At 31.7% G+C, this 25,090-nt stretch overlaps 1 protein-coding gene across 30 annotated transcripts in view; it reads right to left on the reverse strand.

Annotated features, from left to right (window-relative positions):
• The window catches only part of shot (dystonin-like protein short stop), a 644,960-nt gene that overhangs the window by 421,174 nt on the left and 198,696 nt on the right, over positions 1–25,090 (reverse strand). For 24 of the 30 annotated variants that reach the window (XM_075363494.1, XM_075363719.1, XM_075363691.1 and 21 more), the window contains one exon: positions 10,052–10,111. The exons of the other annotated variants lie outside the window; for them this stretch is intronic. In XM_075363494.1, the coding sequence (XP_075219609.1) occupies positions 10,052–10,111 (60 nt within the window). The remainder of the gene's footprint in view (positions 1–10,051; positions 10,112–25,090) is intronic. 30 annotated transcript variants of the gene reach the window in all.

Below are 25,090 nucleotides of genomic sequence, written 5' to 3' on the forward strand. Positions count from 1 at the left end.
TAACGAAGTTCAAGTACTCGCAGGTTTTGAAAATCTTTACAACGGAGCAGGGAGTAGAATTATTTTTAAAATAATTCTAAAGCGCGTTGAGATTTACGTGTAACTATATAAAACGGCATAACAAAAGAGAACAACACAGCAAAAAATAAAAGATTCACTAATTGAATGTTTGAAAAGAAATCGTAAACGATTCCAGAGAAAAATATTTTTAGTAGGGAGTTGCACGCGACGAAGCTATCGAATAGACACCCGATTGCTTTCCGACTTGCAACAACCGGTACGCACAATACGAATCGACAACTATCGCAAATTTTTAAATGTGCTCTACGACTAAACAGTAATTTAATTACATTAATTATTAACTCGCGTGGCGAAATCTACGATAAAAGTTATTAAATGATTTACAAAACTTCATAATAAACTATATATAATTTAATAAATATTCGAATCCAAAATATTTAAAAACGAAAATAAAGTAAAAGTAAAAAATTAAAAAACAGAAACGAAAGAATCGCTTTAAATAATTATAATTAGAGAATTCATTACAAAGTTTACTCGATTACAAGCGATGATAACGACGAAGCGTAAAAATTTATAACATGCACAATTCTGTATGAAATGTGTATAAGTATAAAACGTATAATTAATAAATATCTAGCGACTGAGTTTTGCCACGTAATAATAAACGGCGTTTTTTAAAGTACTACAAACAATAACACAATAAAAACCGATCGGAAAAGGATTAAACAGATCCTACGTATAAGAAAATAAGGTAAAGTTATTTATCTTTTGATTCATAATTTACGAAGCAAGTGTTGTAGAAACAACACTTATCTCGTTCATTACCATATAGGCGCTATCTCAGATCGGCTTGGTATGAACAATGCGTAAATAAATCAGACGTCGCCTATTACGTAACTAAAACCTAAGATTAACAAACAAGGTGCTGAAATTTGTTTTTCTGGCAGCATTCCTATTTGTTCATTTGCGGGAGCGCCTGAAAAAATTTACATGTGTGTGTACACACACACACACACACACAATACGGAGGTCGCAAGCGATTGGTAAAATTAATTTTCTCTCCAGGGTTTCAATCCAACGTTTAGAACAGTTTAAAATATATAAAGCTAATTCATATTCCTCCAAAATAAAATTAAAAAATCATCATTCATAATCAAAACCAGTTTAATTTAAATGCCAAATACAACAGTTCAAGGGGAAAATGTGTTTTTTTGTGTCCTTGAACACAAGGAGAAATCCGATTCACATTGCTTCTTAAGTGTCTAAAATGAAACATAATCATCATCCAAAACGCACTAAATCAGGTAATTTTATAACGGTTAATTTTTATCACCGCATATCGGATGATAGGTATTCGGCACTAAAAATTAAGGATAAGGAAAAATTAATATACAATTAGTTCACAGGTTGAACATTAGTTCACGGATAGAATCACAGGTTGTAGAGTTGGATAGTAGCTGAGCTAAGCCCTACAATCATTTACTATTGATCATAAAAATGAAGCCTGCAACAAATACTACTACTGTACTATCTACTACTGTAATGGTATCTAAAAAACATAGTTTAATCAAAATTATTCGAAAGTCGTTCATTTAAACAAAGTCTTAAGAAAAGTAAAACGACAATAATTCTCCACAGCAAATATATAAATATGTATTATTAACCCTTACACTTTAGATTTCCAACATTCTGAATATCAACTCCAAAAAGACAGTACTTATGAAAACGGTGTATACTACACATATAATACCGAGCGTACACAGGAACCTTCCGACATAGGTCTACAACCGTAACATAAATATTAAACCCATAAATTGAAAATATTTTGTAAATAATATGATTTATAGTCCGTATTTCAATGTCTTCGGGAATTCAGCTCAATCGCACGCCATATACAGGTAAACCGTTAATATACTATTAAGTCGCAAAGTGAAACGTCCACATTGTTCACCGGAAAGCATGCAGTTCCGTAAAACAAAAATGATCTTGTCGCAGTTGTAAGCACAACGCGTTGCAGAAGTGGATGGTTCACGTGAGTTTTCCAATTTAAAAATGAAACCGTACAAAATGTCCATAGTTAAACAATTCCATTGATTTCTTAAAATTATCATTTATAAACGGGGTTGCAGAATAAGCAATAATTTCCATGACAATCATCAGATAAAAAAACCTTCTGAAAATATGCCAACGATTGAAAAAAAATACTATCATTTTCAGTCGGATAAAAATATTTCATCCGAATGCAATTTATCGTGCAAGTTCAACAGAATCCAATTATAAGAAAAACTGCACCTAAATCATGAGATTATGCACCTAACGTTTCTTTAATGTTTAAGCCATCGTGTTTTGTAATTTCAACTCAACAGAAAATATAACTACAGATATAACGATCCTACAGCCTTTTTCTGTTCTACTTGGAAGTAGAATCCTGACATCAAACATTTACGTGTTTAAAAAAATAATAGTTTACGGTTTTAAAAAATAGTTGCAAAAAAAACTGTTGTTATTCCAAGTTGGAGCTAGAATCTTGGAAGGTGGGACTGTCATTACAATATATGTTTGTTTATTTAAGAAAAATAGCGGGTCAAGTTTAATATTAATACTAGAAAATGAATAACTAATCGAATAATTAAGCTATGTGACTGTATTAGGAATTTAATTTGTAAACGAGAAATTAAAAATTTATAATCCCACAAATTAAAACACACGGAACTACTAACAAAATTCCAATTATTTAATCGACCGAAATAATTTATTCCAAGGTCTAATAATCGTGCCACATAAAAAATAACCTCAAAAACCAGATTTAACTAATTATTTAACTCGATCATTTTTAATAACATACTTGTATCGTCACGGGCATTATGGTAAACTGTGTTTTTCTAAACGAAAAATTAATAATTCCAATCGGCTAGCGAAAAACATCATTGTAGTTTCAAGTAATACATGAATACCACGAAAAAATGACAATCAATAGCCATTTAGAATTTACAACAGAAGAATAGGAAATGCTCGTCAAAACCATGTCGGCGCATTTAATCCACTAAGTTTATAAAAATTTGTTATATTCTCAAAGCGACCGTTATGTGGAACATCACCACTTTCTTTCCATCGGTCGACATACCCGGGCGACTTAAAACGACGTGAAATTGGAAACCGAAATTTTGGGGTACTGATGTCATTTAGTAATTCTTTTTATTTTAACATATTCATTTTATTCAGAGCAATTACATCATAAAACAAACGATTGTGAATTACAATAAAAAATAAAAAAGCCGTTTAAACAGACCCAATCTATAGTTTATAAAGTTAATGTATGTCATTTTCATCGAGATATAGTAATCTCAGGAAATATAGTGAACAAATTCTTGCATTCTTTCAAAGCCTAATTCTCCTAATTAATAACCTAGACTGCATGAAAATAAGTTACCACCCACTCCAATACCTTTATGACAATAATACAGAAATAAACAATAAAGTGAGGTTGTAAGAAAACAAACTCAATATTGAATAATTACACCGGTCAACATGATTTTTGTCTCACGAGTACCAATAGGTGTACAATGGAGTTTTTTATTTTGTTTTCAAATATGTATTCGGAATTTCTCCATCGCCCACAGTTTTTTTATTATTTTCATTTTTTTAAATATTTTAAAACCGTTTCGTCCATTTACCCATCGACAAGTAAAAGCTCCTAGAGCATTGTACATATGATGGAATCAAATGAGCTAACTAAAAGGGGTAGCGTTGCTACTGTTGTGCAGGTTCAGACGTGTATAGACATGTACAAACGTGATCTAATGTAGCACACATTCATCAGAACGATGTCAGTTGTGAACCAGTAAACACATCATCGTGAGTGCTTTGTTATCTGAATTATTGTGTATTTACAACTTAACTCCTTTTAATTAGTCGTTAGTTACAAAATGCCTAGGCATTTGTAAGCTTGTTTAAATCATCCTAACAATTTTTGTTATGTATGTGGGAAGTGACGCGCAAGTCCCAAAGGCGAAACCTTACTCCATTAGTAAAAAAGTGTTATAAATTTTATTTTGGGCCTAAGGTCAGCGACGAAACAAGGGCCTGGGCTCCTCATATATATTGTTTATCGTGTTCTACCCTTCTCACTGAATGGAAAACTGGCACACGCAACATGTCATTTGCTATCCCTATGATTTGGAGGGAACCCAAAGATCACTCTTCTGACTGTTATTTCTGTTTAACAAACATTAAACGGATTACGTCAAAATCAAAACATACAGTGGTGTACCCTAACTTTCAATCTGCAATGAGACCAGTTCGATAATGCGAAGAATTTCCCATACCAAAGCCTCCACAACATGTGACATTAGATGAAGAGAGCTCAGAGTCTGATGGAAGTAAGAAAGAAAAAGAAACAGAGTCTGTGATAAAAATTTTGAACAAAGCAGTTCATCTGAGCCTCGTTTACTTATTCAAAAAAATCTTAACGACCTCATAGGAGATTTAAAGTAATCCAAAAAACAGTCTGAAATGCTTGCTTCCCGGCTAAAAGGATGAATCTTCTTCAAAAGAATACAAAAATATGTACTTATTGTAATTGTCATTCTGAATTTAAAGACTACTGTTCTGAGGAAAATGACTTAATGTTTTGTAATGACACTTCATTTCTTGTGGAGACACTCTGTAATGAACAAACCCCAACAGAATGCGCTTGTTCATCGATTCCTCTAAAATTAGTTTAAAAGCTGTGCTTCTGCATAATGCAAATAAATTCCCATCAGTACCTGTGGCTCACTCTGCTAGTATGAAAGAAACGTATGAAAACTTTAATTTTATATTGGAAAAGCTTCAATATGAAGTAAATTAGTGGAATATTTGCGGTGATTTGGAGGTAACTGCACTTATTCTTGGTCTACAGCTTGGTTACACAAGATACTGTTGTTTTTTGTATGAATGGGATAAAAGGGACAGAAAAAACCATTTCATTACAAAAGTATGGCCTAAACTCAAATCACTCATTCCTGAACAAAATAATGTGAAACATACCCGATATGTAATCCTAAAAATGTGTATCTACCTCTGTTACATATCAAACTAGGTATAATGAAGAATTTCGTCAAGGCCATGGACAATACTCCTGGTTTCATGTACTTAAAACAGAAGTTTCCTAAAGTTAGTGATAAAATATTAAAGGAATATTTGTGGGTTCAAAAATACGATCACTAATGCATGATAAAAAATTTGAGGAACTATTAAATCCACTGAAGAAAGCAGCCTCGCAAGCATTCAAAAATGTTACTCAGAATTTTTTGGTAAATCGAAAGGCGGAAAATTACCATGATATTGTCAACGATCTTATAAAATCTCATAAAAATTTGGGTTGTAATATGTCCTTAAAAGTGTACACTTCCTGCACTCGCACCTAGATTTCTTCCCGGGAAATCTTTGCGCAGCTGAGCAATGAGCACGGGGAACACTTTCATCAGGAGATTTTAGCTATGGAAAACAGATGTCAAGGCAAATGGAATCCTAATATGCTGGCCGATTAGAACCATCTAGAGGGACAATCCACAGGCGAAATACAGCAGAAAATCGTAATTTCTTACTCTAGACGAGTCAAATTTTTGAATATTGTGTAGTTAAGAATGCAGAAAGTATTAAAATGCTGTCTTTCGGAAACTTTGCATGATGGGGAACCCGATATCATTTTTGAACACAGGAGAAAAAAATACTATCAGAATCACATATTTTTCTTAGCGAGACAAAAAAAATTTTTTGTTACCCAGTGTTACTTGTAAATAAGTTCTACTCGTATTTGTAAATAGAAGTATGGGTACTTACGTATTAACGCCACCGCAGCTACAGCTTCATTTAAAAACAAAGTAGTCAATCGGATTTCGGTGGAAAATGGGTCGATATAGAGTTTAACAAAGATTCAAAACAGTCTATTTATTAATTTTAATAAATGGTTATTTATATTTATTTATTTTATTTAACCAAATTAACCTACGCTCGCTAACCTTGACTAATTAACACCGTAATGTTTTTAATATTTATTGAATAATTTTTTGAGTATTTATTTAACAAAGTAGTCAATCGAAATCCGATCGACTACTTTGTTTTTAAATAAAGCTGTAGCTGCGGTGGCGTTAATACGTAAGTACCGATGTATGTCGAAAAGATTCGGACCTCCAACCGCTTCCAGAACCCGATGTTTTCAATATTAATAAAAAATTGAAATTTACTATATGCGAATCGTTCCTTTTTCAAAACATGTTTTTTTACCTACAGCCAGTAAAAAAACCTCAATGATTTAGAAAAGAGATTCGGGTATCTTACTCTCCGAGCTTGCTTGTTTGCTTTAAATAACAAAAAATTAAATATTACGTTATTCGAGCTAATACTGAAATTCTTTTTTAAATAAAAGTCCTGTTTCTGGAGAATAGTAAAAAACGGGCAATGTTGAACAGCTTCAGAACCCCTCTTATCCACAACTGCAATTTAAAAAAGTATATACTACATACTTGAACTTTTTACTTCATTTTTCAAAACAGTATCGCTTCCAGAAAACAATAAAAGCGCGTCTAGTGTGTAACTTATTTGGACCTTTGGCTCCCATCAAGTAACAAAAATCGAAATATTATGAGGTTAAAACCGGTCTTTAATAACAAAAATTCAAACAACCACTGTAATATCACAATTCGCTTCGGATCTTCCTACCTTTTTATCAACTGGGAACAATTCTTTTAAAAAATAAAAATTCATAAAAATTGATCAATAAAAATAATGCAGTTTGATTTTGATGGATACAATTCAACCTCGTGCCTCAATAATAAGATAAATTAAAAAAAAGTAACAAATAATTACAATAATCAAAATATCTTGATTAGGAGTTTAGTTTTCTTATAATAAGTTGTTTTAAAACTTTTATTAACACAAGTAACAAGCTAAAATTAAAAAAACCTATTTTTAACCATAGTAAAACAAGTTTTCAACTTAAAACCGATTAAAATTAAAAACTAACTTAAGTTAGAACTACTTTAGTTACGGTTACATAACTTTTAAAATGTTTGAAACAGATGACGCTATTCACTAACTCGTTTTTATTTATTTATTTAATGTTTCAATATCAAAAGTAGCTCTGAAGGATAATAACCCTGCAAAATACATTTCAAAAAGATTAATTTATAAATATATTCGAAGACTGTCACAGTAAAAACTGATAATAAATCGATGAAATATTGCAATTACGTCTACAGTTACAATGACTTTCATTATAATTAATCATATACTGTTTCGTGCAAATTAAAGTTTACCAAAAACGATTTTGGGGGACATTTAAAATATTACAGAGATTTTTGTGAACCTTAAAAATTAGTGTAGAGATCGTTATCGTTGTTCTCAGTCGATCCGTTTGATAACTCTGAAACGTATAATCTAATATGTCATCATTCGAGTTCAATCCATTCGTTTTCGCTTTGAGAGGTATCTCTTCCTTGATTCGACACGTACTACTGTAATATGCTAGTACTGCTATTAAATTTGATCCGTCTAGTGTCACATGCATTAACCAATGAAATACGAGTAATAAGAAATTCAACGAGAATGGGAACGAGGGAGACGGAGAGCTACCAGCCAGTCTGAACAATATTTTATCTTTAATTTCGTATAAAATACAATGGATTTAAAACGGCATTTTTTTCGTTTTAAATAACCCTAGCCTCATTACCGTCACGGTAAATACCTATGAAGTAGAAAAAGCACCGGCCTGCTGTTGCGCAATCTGAAATCAAAAGCCCCTTTTCTACGAAAACAAATCATATGGACATATCTGCACGTTCAAAATTTCAGATTATTTTATGGAGAAAAGAATTATACAAGTAATGCCTAATTTCATATAATCTAATACTTAAACTACTCTTACTACACAGAATAAACCCTATCGCCTTCCAACCTAGCCGTAAAAAAAAACTTTTCTTGGCCCTCTATCACCGACTGACACTTCTTTCGAGTATCCGTGCACTACCGTTTTTTCGTTATTGATAATCTATTATTACATGTATGAATCCGATCAAACAAATAAGAAAATCTAATAACGGTTTTATGCACACATTTTTCTTAAAATATACTCAAGAGCCCAGCTAAATAAACAAAACACTCGCAAACAATTCATATAATTTCTCCGATGATTCTACAAAAAAAAATTATTTACCCTTACTAAGCAGAGCGTTGTTCGATGTTTTATCTTACATTTAAAAAAAAAACGGGTTTTTCAGATGTAGTTCATAAAATTTACCGCACATCGGAAAAGTCAACAAAAACCTTTAAAAATTAACCTATTAGTTTGTTTGTTATTAATTTATATTATTTATTTATTTTATTTAATAATTTTATTTTATTAATTTTTTTTATATTAATTTATTAAAATTCAAAACCGATTTACGATAAGTTAGCGATACACACCTAGGCTAAAACTGTAATTTTTTTATCTCCCCGCCCTCGCCCCCACAGCCAGATTCGAAATTACGCATAAACTGAGCTCAGAGAGGTGCCTTCGCCTCAAATTACCTCGGTAAGCCGTACCCAGGTAGCCGAGACCCGGTCTTGTGTTACATGCTATACCTGTAGCAGGAGAACCCCAAGGGATTCCCCCGCCGGGACACCGGTCTTGACGCCCTGCCTCTAATGGAGAACCCCCGAAGGGTCCCCCACCGGGACTAAGGTCTTGCATTCTCCCCCCACCCAATGGCGTCTGCAAGGGTGTCACCACCCGATCATTGGTAGTGGGACGCCGGAGCATCCCCAACCCTCCCGGATGGGGCTTTTCCCTACAAACATCGCAGCTTCGTTGTGAAAACTCCAGCGGATTCATGACGAGGCCGAATTTGCTTTACATCGACGCCCTCCAGGCGCATGTCAGATACCGAGGCTCCCGCAAGTGGCCAGGCTCGCCACAGGTAAAGCAGTGGCCGCTGCGATCTGTTCCAAACACAATTTGGCCCTGACGCCTGGTTTTTTCAGCACTGAAAACATAAGCCATTAAGGGTGCGCCTCATCATCCGGCAAGCCACCAGTCCAATTCGAATTCGCCCATCGGGCAGAAGCTTGTCCACCAAGATGGGCGGCACTGCTAAGGTGACCACTTGCGTCGCAAAACCGTAATTTTGGCGAATTAAATACCCTCTCTTTGAAATTCTTCCAATTATTGCGGTTCTGTTAATATCAAAGATCAGGTTTTTTTATTTTATTTTAACTTAATTTTAAATCTAATTAAATTATTATTACTAATAACTAAATAGATGAAATTGAAAGATACCTACTAAATAATAAAAAATATCTAATATGATTTTACAATTAATTTTTAAAAGAGATTACGTAAGCGTAAATCTAAACTATTATAATATTTCTAAACTACGATTAAAATTCTAAAACTTCGCCACAATTTTTTTTGCACATCAGATTAACAGCACGAATAACCACATCAATCAGTTTATTGAAATTCACAACACAATGTACTAAAACAACAATGTTGGAAATTTTACAACAATTGAATGATATAAAAAAACACACACACATACAAGAGCACAGAATTTTGGTAAGCGCAATGCCAAACTTTAATTGCGCATAAGTAACTACGTTATCACGCATTTGTTTAACTATGATATCAGACAAACATGTGCAAATATAGAAAAAAAATAGTAAACAGAACACCAAACAATCCAAATATTTTAATACAAGAAGATAATAATAACAACGGGTAAAGAAAAGTGAGCGTAAAAATGTATTGTTAGTAAAATATTATACACTGAAAAGCAGAAGAAAGCCTACTTATTTCTGTGCTACCTACTAGTGCACGTAAAAATCACGTGCGTTTATTGAACATGCAGTAAGGTAGAAAAAAAATACTTAGTACACCCTGTGGTAGACTGTTGTTGTGAACACTAAAAGCAAAATACAACAAAAATAACAAAAAATAAACAAATAGAACATCAAAAAAGAAAACTGCGACAAAACAGAGCACAACTTGAATTATATTGTGTCAACTTACAAGATGTGGACAACAAGGCCCATTTCCAGAATCCACACACACGTGTAGACACGTGTAGGTCTGAAACAACACATATAAAAAGTCTTTCAAAATCGAAAAATAATACTATTTAACACAACACTCAATAAAGAGCGAAAAAGTAAAAAACACATGCAGTAGTTTTATAAATAAATGATTCATGTTTATTACACAATTATTTCGTGCCCCTTTCATATATGTTAATTAAGATTAACTTATTAAAAAAAGCAAAGGCTTAAATCAATAGTATAATCTTATGCCATCGATTAATCGGAAAGAAATATACCGTAGATGTATATAACTTCTGATACCCTTAAAAAGTTTATCAGAACATTTTCAGAACGAATCGTTCGTCAAGAATGTATACATTCACATTTACCCTATACGGTATTGAAAAAAACTACTCCCAATCAGTAATGGAAGGGCGAAATTCTACGTGCAATTTGTTTATAGAAGGCTCTTCTCTATTCATTACCTTCAAGGATTTTTTCCGGTAGCAATAATTTATTAATTCAGTACTAACAAACCTGAAAGTTTACCCGAGTAAGTTTAATGAAACTGTCACAAAAAAAATATATACTTTTTCAATACTTTGCTTAAAATTACAACTGAGAATGATCAATACGAGTGAAAATAAAAATCAACAAATATTCACCGATTTACCTTACAGTAAAATCATAAGAAAAATTATAATTTTAAACCCAAGGATGATGGTTACGAATGTGTAATATTACATGGTACCTAATTACAGTTATTTAAAGGATTAATAACTACGTCTTACAAACTCTGCAACAAATTTGAGATGAGCGAAAAAAGAAACAGAAAAAATTAAAAACAGAAATTGCAAATAATACAAAAAAAGTTAATCGACAACCGATACTTTACATTTTTAACATATTATAAGAATAATGAAAAAACTTGTGTGATCATAGAAAAAACTTTTTAAATCGTAAAAGAAATGAAAACTATACAAAAGCATTTAATATGCACCTTCAATGTATTACGTAGTGCATAAAGAAATTTACATATACATTAAAAAATTATAATACAATAGCGAATCGGTCAAAACTATACTTCAAATATCATAACGACTCGTTTATAATAACTTCTTTCCAAGCGAAAGCTGATCTCAATAGTTTTTATAATACGTTTATCGATCTAGTCCTAATATCCTACACACAAGTAACAAATAAAATCAAAAAAAATTACAACCGTACGGTATGAGTCGCAGATATCATTTCTTCCGTTCAAAATACAAAAATTTATGTAATACAAATAAACTTTTTTTAACAAAACGATACTGATATCAAAAAGACACTACATTTCTATTATCAAAATCTGTTATTAATTTAGAATTTCCTTTTTAAAAAAATACATGTTAAATATATGTAATAGACAATAGATATAAAATAATACATAACAAAACAACGTTAAAACGGTGTTAATGTAGGCAAAAAAAAAAAATTGTTACAAAACTCTTACCGGCCCGATTTTATTAAACAACGAATAATCATAAGAATTGTATTATTTCTGTATATGAGATATGCGTTACATATAAATGAAATCGGGCCGGTAAGAGTTTTGCAACAATTTTTTTTTCTTATTATATGGAACGCTTAAACATTGTTCATTATCTATTATTGTATATCTATTGTTGCTACATACACTTAAAATGTATTTTTTTAAAGAAAATTCTAAATTAATAACATATTTTTATAATAGATGTGTAATGTCTTATCTTTTTTCATATCGGTATCGTTTTTTTTAAAAAAAAGTTTTATTTATATTACAGAAATTTTTGTTTTTTGAGCGGAAGAAATGATATCTGCGAGACTCTTACCGTAGGGTTTACAATTTCATTGTAATTCTTTTAGATATTAACTTACTGCGTTTTATTAGATTATTTAATATGAATTATTGATTGTTATCTTATGGATTTATTATTAAAATTTATTGCCTTAGAACAAACAAATTGAATTTTACGGCCATTTTTTTTCTTTTTTTATAGTCATATCATTCACTTCATACCATATTTTTCCTTTTTTAATAAAACTAGAGTGACCTTTACGAATCTAAAATCGGTGATGTAATATTGCACTTATTATTTTGTAAGTGAAACCTTCGATTTTTATCGTCAGAAATAAATTCGATTGATAAAATCGAATTTATTTCTGTTTTATTTATTACTTTTTTAATTAAACTTGTATAATCTCTTGCAAACTGCAATTTTTTTTTAAAGAAGTGATGGGAATTAAACAAATTGTTTCACCTCCAGTACTTTCATTTACATAATAGTATTTACTATTAAAACAAGCTGTAGTATAATTTCTTTTAAATTTTATTATTTCAAGTACATTATCAAATTTTTGTATGCTACCTTGTACTATCAAGTACTGCTACTTAGCGGTGCGATTCGTAAAGGTACATTAAAAAAATGAATAAAATGAGATATTCGACACCCGCGGTTCATCAAACGGAAAAAACGTTGTCTAACAAATTCGAGGTATTTTTGAAAGTATTCTTTATTACTAATCTAACTGAACTGAAATATAATGTTTTCACGTTTATTTTTTCCCCATTTTCACTTCACTGTTATGTTAGATCATGTTTAGAACTGTAAACGTAGTTCGTTGACTTCGTCGCCTCTTACCGACGAAGTTCTAACGAACTCTGTGATCGAATCGTTTTGCAGGTACGAGTTTTCATGACATGTACTGGCGTGGAGAAGTTTATATATAATTTACCTACATACAAACGCCGGACACGATAGTCGGATTAAATTTTAACTCGTTATGTCAGAATCACGCGTATTTATTTTTTAAAGATTGTATGAAATCATAAACATGTACATAGAACAAAAACATTCTAAGGTTTTAAAAATGAGAATCTAAACATCGCTTTATGTTAATGAAACTTCATCGGTATACTATTAATCATCACACGGTAGATTTATAGAAAATAAAATATTAGGTTTAGAGCGAAAATCAGAGTTGTACACTCATTACCCGTTACTCGTAGCTGCTTCTACACTCCGATTTCGTAAACTCAAAATTACTCGCTTTGCTTCCTGTCATCGTTTTGAATATAAGTTTACATTGTTCGAATTCATTAAAGGATCCGGTTCGACGGTCCTCAAATTATTAAGTAATTTTACAGAAAAAAGTAACAAGTGAAATGTCAGGAAAATAGATGACAGATTGACACATCTGAATCGTAAAACACATCCTTCAAGCAAGTACGTACAGCAGCCGTGTAGACACGCGCCGTACGTCCTGCAGGCCCGTTTTTCAAAAACCATAAGTTTCCTAGAAAAGATATAACGAAAATTTTTGGAGCGATTGAGCCGGTCAAAATACCCGTAGGGTGATCGGACTTGTTTAGTTGTTATCTCGTAACGATCTTGAAAGAAATTTAGCATGATTACGCGATAACAGTGCAATCTACAAACAGTTAACTCGAACTATTCGAAAATCCCTGTTAACGCTCACAGGGATTTTCAACCGCTAAGTAACAATAGCTTTGCTTAAAGCACCGTTGAGATCAACATACCTATCATACTTAAAATTAAACAGCGATCCAACGTTTATATCGTTTGTCAATAAATTTAACAGGACTGTAAACGTTTCAATTCTTTGCTCCTACTAGAACGTTTGTATAGCGATTAATATCTCTTGACGAGCAAAATAAAGAGCCAACAAATCGAAAGAAAACGGCCGGTAATAGAACGACGAAATCTTTCTTTGATCCGAACAATGAAGATATCGAAGAAGAATAGGATAAAAATTTGTGTTTGTGTGTGTAGTGTTTGTTTATAAAGGCGGAATTCGCATCCCCGAAGAAGAGGAGAGACTTTTCGACTGTAAAAAACAGAACACAGAAAGACGTTCGCTAGATATTGTTTTCTAGCGAACGGAAACCACGGAATCCAAGGAAAACGTACTTTACGAAGGCTCATTTTGACCGTGAGGTAAAACTCTACGTGTTATACAGCTTAATGTATGTACAGCGATTATATATTTACAAAGTTCGGAGACTTTTGAATAAATTAAATAAAAATGATCGGGTAAGTTTTCGAGAAAAAGAGACGAAGGATAAAGTTGTATCTTAACAGAAGTGAGTTATAGACGACCATAAAACGATAAAAAAACCGGCAGAAGTGAGATTCCAACAGTGCGTAACTTGGGTGTAACTGATAAAAATGTGAGCAAAATCAACACTGAACACTATTAATCAAAATGGAGTAACTATTACTTCAAAGAGGAAGAAAAAGCTTGGAAGCCCGTATATGATGATTTTAATGAAAAACAAATTATATATTTCTGTTAGAAATTGTAAAATCTTTTTAGTCACTTTTTGTTTTCTGAACAAATAAGACCCTAGTTCTTATATATAGGAGGAGAAGAGAAGAAAAAATGAATTTTTTATTTTTTTTGTAGAGGGTTTTATGCGTGGGAATCACCCGGATATCGAACGATAATGTACTACTAACTTGTAACGTCGGTGTAGGTAGATTAACTAACAGTAAACCGTACAATGAAAACCAAAATTGGTCGTGTCCGAAAATAAAATAACGGTAACGTAAAATATACAGGTCTACGTAAAAAAACAATATGAAACAGTTTCGTAAAAAGCATTTTCTAGATAAAAGTATTTTTAACTCAAAACTACGGGATGTAATTTCTCCAAAATGTTTCCCGAGAGAAATTGTTTTTCTATCTTGACGAAATGTTAAAAAAAATATCTTTCAAGGATTATTCATTGCGATTAAAGATTTTAGATGCAGAAAATAAATAAATAAATAATTTTATTAGCCATTTTTTCATTATTAATCCACTATTTTTCAATTCGATTTTTTAAACCGACATTACTGGAGAGGCTTCTTCTGGAACGATGCCCTAACTACTATTTAAAATAAAGAATGGAGAAAGGAGTAAAATTCTGAGAATAAGTTTTGGAGAAATTCTCGGCAAGCATTGCCGATTATTCTTCTGAATTTCAAATAACAAAATCATTTTAATACTAATATAATAGTTCAGCAATAAAAGTATAAATGTAGTCGGAAGCAAATAATGTGCTTTGAGTTACCAGTTTCTTTTTTTCCAAAACATGAATTAATATGTCGAAGATAAAATTCAACGGGTGCTGTCTTGTTTTGTTTAATATAAGTAATTACAAAAAAAAGATTTATGCTGAATATTTGAAGAAATAATATCAAAAATACTCAAAACTTGTCTATAAAAGGTGTAGCTTTATAATTAGATACGCGTTTCGATTTTTAGACGATGGTTGATCAGGGAACGTGAAGGGAACGGTAAATATAAATAGGAAAAAAAATACTCTGGGACACCGTTATGTATAAGCGGTAAAGTATTATTTAACATAATTAAACTTGTATTTAAAAATTAAACGCAAATAAACAAAATAAAAGCTACTGAAATGGAAACATCATTTTACTTCTCGTAGATGTTCAACAAACTAATAAAATTTTTCGCTCGCATAAGCCACGGCCAAACCAGTAATCAGGATCACATTACATGATAAAAATGGAAAATACATTTACGACGATATACGTGTCGTACCTTTAGATCGGAAATAGAACTCTGTAACTACTGATCGAAGATACTCGCAATACCAGTAGATCGGCCAATATTCGACTTTAACTTTTATCAAACGAATGACGATCGACCTCATCAATATAATCACGCGCAGTATTTCACACGAATAACGAAATTTCATATACGTGAAGAAACGTGCACAGTTTTATCACGGCCAAATTACATTGAATCTATGTAATGCAAAACGTTTAAACACTAACTTCGGTAAAAATTTTCATTAAATCTTATTAAGTGAAAATAATAATTAAACATAAACAGGAAATTCGTTAATTAATAATGAAATATTAACTAAGAAATAATTATATTATTTAATTAATACAATTTAAAAATAAGGTCAGCCTTGTAGGAAACTATCTCCGATTAGTTTTATTGCGCATGAATCGTAATTAAAAAAAAAAAAAAAATAAATGAATCCAAAGTGTTATACAGTAATATCTGCAATAACAACAACAATAATATTAAAATAATAGTTATAAAAATAAAAAAAATTATAAGAAATTAAAGGATCGTATCGCGAATTTCAAATATATACTCTTTGTCTTTACTCCTTTGTAAGATTATGTAAATCAATTACCGAAAGATTTTCACAAAACAACAGAACAAGATATTTACCTATCACCTATGCAAAGCAATAAATTTCTGTTAGCTAAAGTAATTTTTAATCATTGTGAATAATTGATAAACCAACAAACAAGGTAAAAAACCAACGAAAATAATGGTCAATATTAGTAATAAAGAGCTTCTTTAAGTTAAACAATATATATATATATATATATATATATATATTTAAATTAAACATGTTAATTTGTTTCAAAGCAAATATTTAACCAGTGACAACGCGTTTTAACATATTTCCCGTATTTAATAAGCCACGTTTTTTATTTGTTACCAGTTTATAACGAAAAGAAAAATGTGATTGCATAACATTTTTACTACTGTAAAATGAAACGCAATTAATTTATCATTAATCAAATGTATTGTACACTGCTTGTTTACTTCCTTATCTTTATCAAAAAAAAGATATGGCAAAAAACAGATCACTAAAACAAGTAACAAAGAATTTAAGATCGGTTTTGTAAAATGAAAAAAAAATTAACAACAGTACTACAATGAAAAGCAGAAATTAAAAAGAAACGCGTCATAAACTGTATTTGAACTGAAGACTGAAACCAGGCTACCTCATTAGAGGAGTTGCAAGAACTACAGGGTGAACAAAAATTATTCAGCGCATTTTAGGTGTTAATTTCACGCCACACATTTCGAAACACATCTAGATCCATTAACTACACTTTCGATTTCTCTTTTTAGTTCATCGATGTTGACAACCTTCGTTGCGTAAACCCTGACTTTGAGAAATCTCCAAAGAAAGAAATCGAGCGGCGTAACGCCAAGAGATCGAGATGGCCAGTGAATTGGTCCATCACAATCGATCCAACATTGAGGAAATTGTTCATGCAGATAGTCTGTAACACGTAAACCCGAGTGTGGTGGTGTACTAGCTTATCGGAAGTAAACGTTGGTTTGCCGATGTTCAATTCGTGGTACTGCATACTCCTGTAACATGTCTAAATAACTAGCGCTAGTAGCCGCTGGTTCGGCGAAGAAAAACGGTTCGATCACTTCATAAGTAGTCATCAAACTTTAATTTTCGGGCTATCAAGTTGTGTTTGTCGAACGGCTTGAAGTTCTTGTTACCTCAAATTCTACAATTACGACGGTTAACGTGACCAGAATTATGGAAGACATCGTCAGAAAATAGCACTTTTTCTAAAAACGCATTATCTTCGTTAATTTTATCAAGAATATCCACGACAAAATCGTAATGGCGCTGTTTATCGTCATCTTCAATCGCAAGAACCGACTGAATTTTGTACGCATGAAGTTTTAGGCGCTTGTGTAGAACCTTCATGATTGTCAATTGCGGTATTGCCAGTCTGAACTCGTACGACGAGCCGATTTATTCGGGCTTCCCTGAAAAATTTCTCTTACTGGATCAGCAAGTTTCTCACAGTTAGGAGATCTGCCAGCACCGTTTTTTGTGAACTACACTCCCTGTATCCATAACTGCTGATACCAAAATTTAACAGAACCTCTATTAAGAGGATCACGGCCGTACTCTATAGGAAAACGTCCACGAACAGTAACAACGAATCCGTTTCCATAAAACCATAGTACAATGCTTTCTCCTGGATGACAGCCATTGCTCAACTGAGGATCCCTACTGTAAAAATCAACGCGCACCACGCTGATTTTTTAATTTTTTATTAGCCACTAAAATGCGCTGTAATATATGATCACTCTATAGATTCATTGCCAGTTTTAAGCATCTTTTCTAAATTAATTTGCAATACCGCAAAAGAAATACCCAACCATTTACCAGCTATTAATAAAGAAAAAAGGATCCAATTTTTAAGACATTTTTACAATTAACTGAGCGGCCACATAGTTTGCTGTTTACGATAAGCAAATTTTCTTTCGAATCAGATATTCATTGGCAGAAGTTTTTAATATGTTAGCAAACTTGCAAGTCGGTTGAGCAAAGGATTGTTGAGAACTTCAAGAAAATCGTTTAAAAAACTACTATTTCCGTTCAAGAGGCGCTTAACTAAAAAGGTTTAAACACTGCTACCCTTGTGTTATTAAGGAATTAATGAAAATCTGGATGATGCGTCAGTGCATTCAGAGGTTTTCCAGTCGAAATAAATCACACACAACCCTCAAATTCGTTATTGTCCTCGAGCACATTAAAAAATGAACGGAGGCAGGTTTTGAGAATATGATACAGGCCGAGTCGACATCAAGTTTCAGAATATGCAGTCCAAGTGGTCGGTTCGCAGATAGAACACAAATCAGAAAATTTCCTCTCGTCGCACGTAGCGTTCTTTTGTAAGTTTCTCCTTTTTTTCGAAACTTTTTAGATCCCGGCTGGACTCTACTTTAAACATCACGGCATAGGTGAACAAACTCTTCAGATATTACTATTATACATAGCGCATCAAATTCGGTTAATAAGTAAGCAAGGCGTATACCGTAGATAATTAAATTTTATAACATAGAAAAAAAAATTTGTGCGCGCGTTGTTATATCAGGCGAATAAAAGAGTAAGCACAAGGACGCGCATTAGAATTAAAAATTTTATCTAGGTCAAAAATCTAAGTACTGGGTGGTTTTTTTTTTTTTAATAATATGATATAAAATAAAAAAGTATGTTTAGAGGTACCAAAATTAAATTATTAATAAACCACTAAAGAATTATAATGAAAAAGCAATATATAAAAACACAAAAACAACATTACTTAAAAATTGGACCTACCTTAACATATTTCCAATGCTTCAATTTGGTAAGCAGAAAAGAAAAAATAAATATATTAATACAAGTTACACTGAAAAACTATTATATTACTAATAAAAATTCGTGATCTCTAACAAAACGCATCAATTCCGAAATAACTCTTTCCCTCTAAAAAGTTAATTAAAACAATAAAATACCGAATATTGCTACCAAAAAAACCCATATCTTGGCAAATAACCTAAATTATAAAGCGACTAAAAAAAAAGACACAATCATATAATTTTACGGTATTCACATCTAATAACTTTCTCAGGTTAAATCAATTAAAAGTTAATGTTCAGAAAATAATGAACTTTTAAAACACACTTATATATCACACCAATAAATTCTATTCATACTAAATAATAATAATAATAATAATTATTATTATTATTATTATTATAATAATTATTATTATCTACTGTTATAAGATGTGGCAATGAGCACGATGTTAACGAGTGACAGTTACACATTTTTTTTTTTTTTTTTAAGAAATTTAAGGAAAAGTAGTATAAAATGATACTATTACTAAAAGTATGCTGCGTAACTGTAACGGCATACAGCTATTTCACAACATTATGTCAAAAAAAAATGAAAAACGATGATTTTTATCAATCATAATGTCAACTTCAGTTACGAAATAACAACCTTGGCAATATTTTTATTAATAAAATGAAAAGATTATAAAAACATAGTATCAATAGTCGATGTATCTTCAACTGAAATTTTTTTAAGTAAGTGTATTTTTTTCACATACTTGTGCGGTGTTTTTGATGTACCAGTAAATATATAATGCTTTCAAATTTGCATTTCGTACAGGTTTTAAGTGTACAGAAATTTAAACTATTGTATTTTTACAATTAGGTTCATTTATTCTAGCTGGAAAAGCAAATTCACAAGCATACGACTATATAATAGCGAGATAACACACGTTCTGCTTAGTTTCAACTCTCCATTTACCTAACTACAGTTAAAGGTAATTCGATTTCAATAACTAAAAATATCGAAATCTTTATCATAATAAATTCATTGTTCATCAAAGCCTTATCTTTTTTATTAACTTTTCGAACTAGAATCCTTAATCAGGTAGATCTCTTTCAAAATTAAATCAAATCTACGCAATACTATCCGTGAATAAAATCTGATTTCAGACCACCAAATATACAAGTTTAATATTTTGTTTATTAACGAATGAAATAATTTAATACAATTTAGAATGGATATTTAAATAGAAATATATGAATATAAATTTGTGTTATCTATTGAAATGTATAACATAAATTAAAACTGTAAAGTATTAATGATATTATTATTAATATAGATGGTGTGACGATTAAATTACTTCAATGAAAGGTAATCTAGTACATTTATTGATGGTCGCTCAGTCAAAAACGATTTACACAAGCGTGTGAATGTGTTGATTTACCGATAGACTGGTGAGATGCGAGATAGTGGCAGGCAGGGTATAACGTACGCCGCATGGTGCCAAAGGCGCTAACAAACTTGGGTATTTCTTTCACATCGCGCAGGAGAATAACGTCTCAATATTTAAATATTGTAATTAATACTAGAAGAAGTTTATTTAAATGACATTTATTTCTGAACTGTATAAAACGATCAATAAAAACAAAATAAATAAATTATATTTATATTTATTCTCTGCCAATCTCCGTGGCGGAGTGGTATTTCATTCGGAGGTCCTGGATTTGAATCCTAATCAGGTATGGCATTTTTCATATGCTATAAATTTCCATTCTCATATTCCCACGCACAAGCTTCTGTGGTAAATTAATTCATCATCAGTCAAAAAAATATATAAATAATAACTTATATTTAATAATCCTCCATGGCGAATCCTCGTAAAAACATAAGCACCCCCAATCTAAGTTTACATCCAGTTGGTAGTACAATACAAGTATATTTATACAGAGTAAAAAAAAACACGACCCAAAGCTTCAATCCAAAACAAAATCTACCCTAGTTTCACTCGAAATCGGTAATAATAAATGTTGCAAAATAATCAGCAGCAATTCTAGTTCAAAACGTTTACGTTACATTAAATTAATTAATTTAGGCATATTAGCGTAGACCATGATCGGTCTCCAGTAGTTTTTTCGGCAAAAAAGTTAATAATTTCTATTATCAGTCTACAGACAATTTTTTTTTTAACTGAATGCAATTTTTCCGTCTAGTCCAAAGGCACTTTATGGGACGGAATATAAGTTTAGAGAAATGAAATAATAACAATAATCGTTATTCGAAATGAAAAAATTCAGCCCAAAGATCCTATAAAACCGTGACATCGGTAAAAAATCACATCCATAACACAGTCATTCATAAAGAAAAAACATCGGTCAACTAAAACGCTAATTACATGTTTTTAATAAATTTCATATAAAAATGTTTAATTAAATAATAAAAATCAACAATTGAACTATTTCTACACTTTTTATTGTGAATTTACAGATGGCTAGGTCTTACATCAGAAATAATTACGCAAGTTAGGCAAAGCGTACTAAATTTGCAAGCGTGGAAAAATTAATTGTTATTTGTTTCAACGAATTCATAAAAAGAATGTCAGAATGTTATCATTTCGTTCAATGATCATGTATTTTATGGCGCTAAGTTATCACTGTTAAACATCCGCTGAACTGCAACTTCTGATTATCAACGGAGAAGAAATGAGGTAACTTCTAATAATAGTAATTCGATAACAATACTTTTTAAAAGTAACGCAAAAAAACTGAAAATATTATATTCAAACCGTATTAACTTTAACGACCGACAAAATTTACAATATTAATCAGAGTCATTAGTTCTGAGTTCGATCAAATTTCGTATTTCATGCCATTAAAAAGTATTGACTATAAGCGGTTGACTTCCGTGTGTTAATATTACAACATAAATTAAATGGGTTATTAATTGTTGAGTTGACAATATAATTTCACTGCAATAAATACAACTCTTCAGAAAAAACGTTTCAAATCGATTCTACATAAATAATTATCCTGGCAACAAAAATATTCAAAAGCAAATTGTTTATCCATTCGCATAAATTTATAGCCAATAATTAAAATTTCAATAAAAATTCTAACGACGTTAAATATTTTGTAGGTTTTAAATATGTTTTTCTTGCTTTTTTAATTAAAATTGTTTATTGAAATCCATTAAATATGAAAATATTAAAAAATTCTCTTTTAAGTAGAGGGGTGTAGGACCCCTCCCCCCAAGACAAAATGTTACAATTAAATGTTGTTCTATAAAACGTACATTCTTTTTATGTTTTTTTTTTAATGTTTTCCATTATTTTTTAACCCATAAAAATTAGATTAAGATTTATTAAACGATTTATTTATCTATCCGATCGATCACCGAAAGGTTTCATTGAATAATATTTTTATTTAATAATTAATTAATTTTTTTTAACAATTGTCAGTTTTAACAATTGCCAGTGTCAGTAGTAGAAATCAAACCTAAAACCGGTTGATTGAAGTATCCAGGTTGCTGGCAGTAAGTATTATGACCAACAGGTTTTGGCCAGTGCTGCCATCGGTCGGGATAGTTACATTCCACTTCAGAAGATGGTAAGAATGTGATGTATGCAGTAGATTTTTTACCCGCTTCAAAAGCTTTTTGCAAAATCATAAGTGGGAAGATATGAGTTTCAAGGCTGACTGATTTTTTTGTAAATCTAAGACGAAAATGACCAGTGGAACGGAGCTGGAAAATTGGCTGGGAACTCAATACAGTCCCCAGCCCATTTTTACTTTCTTTTTTTTCTGTTTAGCCTCTGGAACCACCGTAAGGTATTACTTCAGATTACGAATGAGGATGATATATATCAATGTAAATGAAGTGTAGTCTTGTACAGTCTCAGGTCGACCGTTCCTGAAATGTGTGGTTAATTGAAACCCGACCACCAAACAACACCCGTATCCACAATCTAGAATACAAATCCGTATAGAAGTAACTGCCTTTACTGAAATTTGAACCTTAGAACTCTCGACATCGAAATCAGCAGATTTGCGATGACGAGTTAACCACTGGACAAGCCCGGTGAGCTATCCCGTTTTTGCTGTTCATTCAGATGCTAAAAGCCCACTGTTATTTTCTTGTCGATGGGAACAAACGTACACAAGAAGATAAAAAAGGAATTCTATCGGCCATTTTCTTTTATAACCTGTGGACCGAAATTATTCAAAAACCGATTAATAATATTATAGTTTAATTCGTCAGTCAATATAGTTATTTGTTCTATAAAACAGCGGTTTTTTTTAATCTCAAAAATATATTTTAAATAATTTATTTTTGTATTTTCAAAGCATAATTACCAAACCGAAATATTTCGGTTAAAAATAGTACGCAGACCGATATTAGTACACACGATCCATTAGCCGGTTTTAACTCCACTGCGTTTCAGTGATGGTTATTAAACTTTTACATCGCCACAACAAATTAACAGTAATTTAAAATAATAAATTTTTTTTCGCCGCTAAACAGTAAATAATATAAATGGACTTCCAACATTCTTTCATTTTCTGATATTTAATAAACATATTGTATGTATATTACGCGGCGTGACCGTTACCGGTGTAGGCGACCAGATTACGTGATAAAATTGCAGAAGTATTCTATCGAACGACAAGCATCCTGTGTCAGGCTACGTAAGAAAGTGAACAGCAAGTAGCTTCTAGCTTCCCATCGAGCCAAATTTACTGTCGCATATCAGCCTGCCAACCGCACCGAAATGCAGGTAATAATCAGTCGTACAAGTAATACCTTCAGGCTGTTCATCGGAGGGAACGGATATAGAATAAAAATCTATAATATTAGAGAAATACCGAATGGTGTCGTTTCCACCTAGGATGCTTTAAGTTGTGTCACAGCCATAGAAACCTAAAGGTAGTGTAAAGCAAAAAATCGATGATCCCGTTTCTGCGGGGAGCGACACAATATATATTATCTTCGGCCAGAAGTAAACCAAGATCGTGGTTCATCGGCTCTAATAAAAAGATAAAATTAATAGGCCTACTAAATAAAAAAAAAGGTCTCACATAATTTCAAATGGCCGCCGCATAGCACATTTTAAAATATTAAAACGGTGTAAAAAAAAGTTACCGATATCTTAAACAGTGAACCCTAAAATATGGCAAAATACGATAAAATAAATAAATAAATATGTCACAATAATACAGGTCGGTGTGTTAACTGACGTAAATAAGAACACGCGCCTCACTTTAAAAGAAGTAGTATACCGCTAAAATCGTACTGCCTTTTCAATCATCATAAAAAATCACGGAAGAAAACAACATACTATGTAACAGCTGCCAGTGCGTCATGTTAATTATCGGTACCGAAACCCATTAATCAACATGCCAAATTTGGATCTCAATTCGGCTTCGTATCTGCGCTAAGTTAGGAGAGAAACTAAAATTCCGATGTTAAATACCACAATCAACAGTCAATTAAAATCTCTCTCTCTCTCTTACTCTCACTCCCTCAGTGTGTGACAGTGTACTGCGTGCGTAAGGAGGCGAGAATTCTTTAGAATTACTTATTGTAGTATGATGATTAATTTTGAAATAAATCTGGTCTTTACTAAACTGATATTTCCATAGAACATAGTAAATAACCTTGTAAAAATCACGAAGCGATGATGAAAATACAGTTAACGGAAGTAAAATAACACTTTTCGCGTTGTACGAAACATAAACATCTTTTAAAGCCGATTGTAGTGATTAAACATTTTTTTTGTATCTCGGATCACGATATCGAACAACTATTTATACCCGATAGAAGCGAATGTATTAGCATTTATTTCCAATAGTTTGGCATAATTCTAACAAATTAGAAAAAATGAGATAAAAAGAAAATTAAGTAAATCGCATTAAACATATAATTTTTGTGAAGGACTGTTACGCGATTCTCAAAGTAGAAAGGTAACCTAATTAAAAGAAAAATTCGACTCGGAAACAGAATCGTAAGCTGCTAAATATTTAAGCGATTGGGCTTATAAAAATTAAGCTCACAAAATCAATTTAAACTATTGTCGTAAGACAATAGCAAAATACACGG

This window comes from Lycorma delicatula, chromosome 1 (assembly GCF_047948215.1).
Source record: "Lycorma delicatula isolate Av1 chromosome 1, ASM4794821v1, whole genome shotgun sequence".
NCBI classification, from domain to species: Eukaryota; Metazoa; Arthropoda; class Insecta; order Hemiptera; family Fulgoridae; genus Lycorma; species Lycorma delicatula.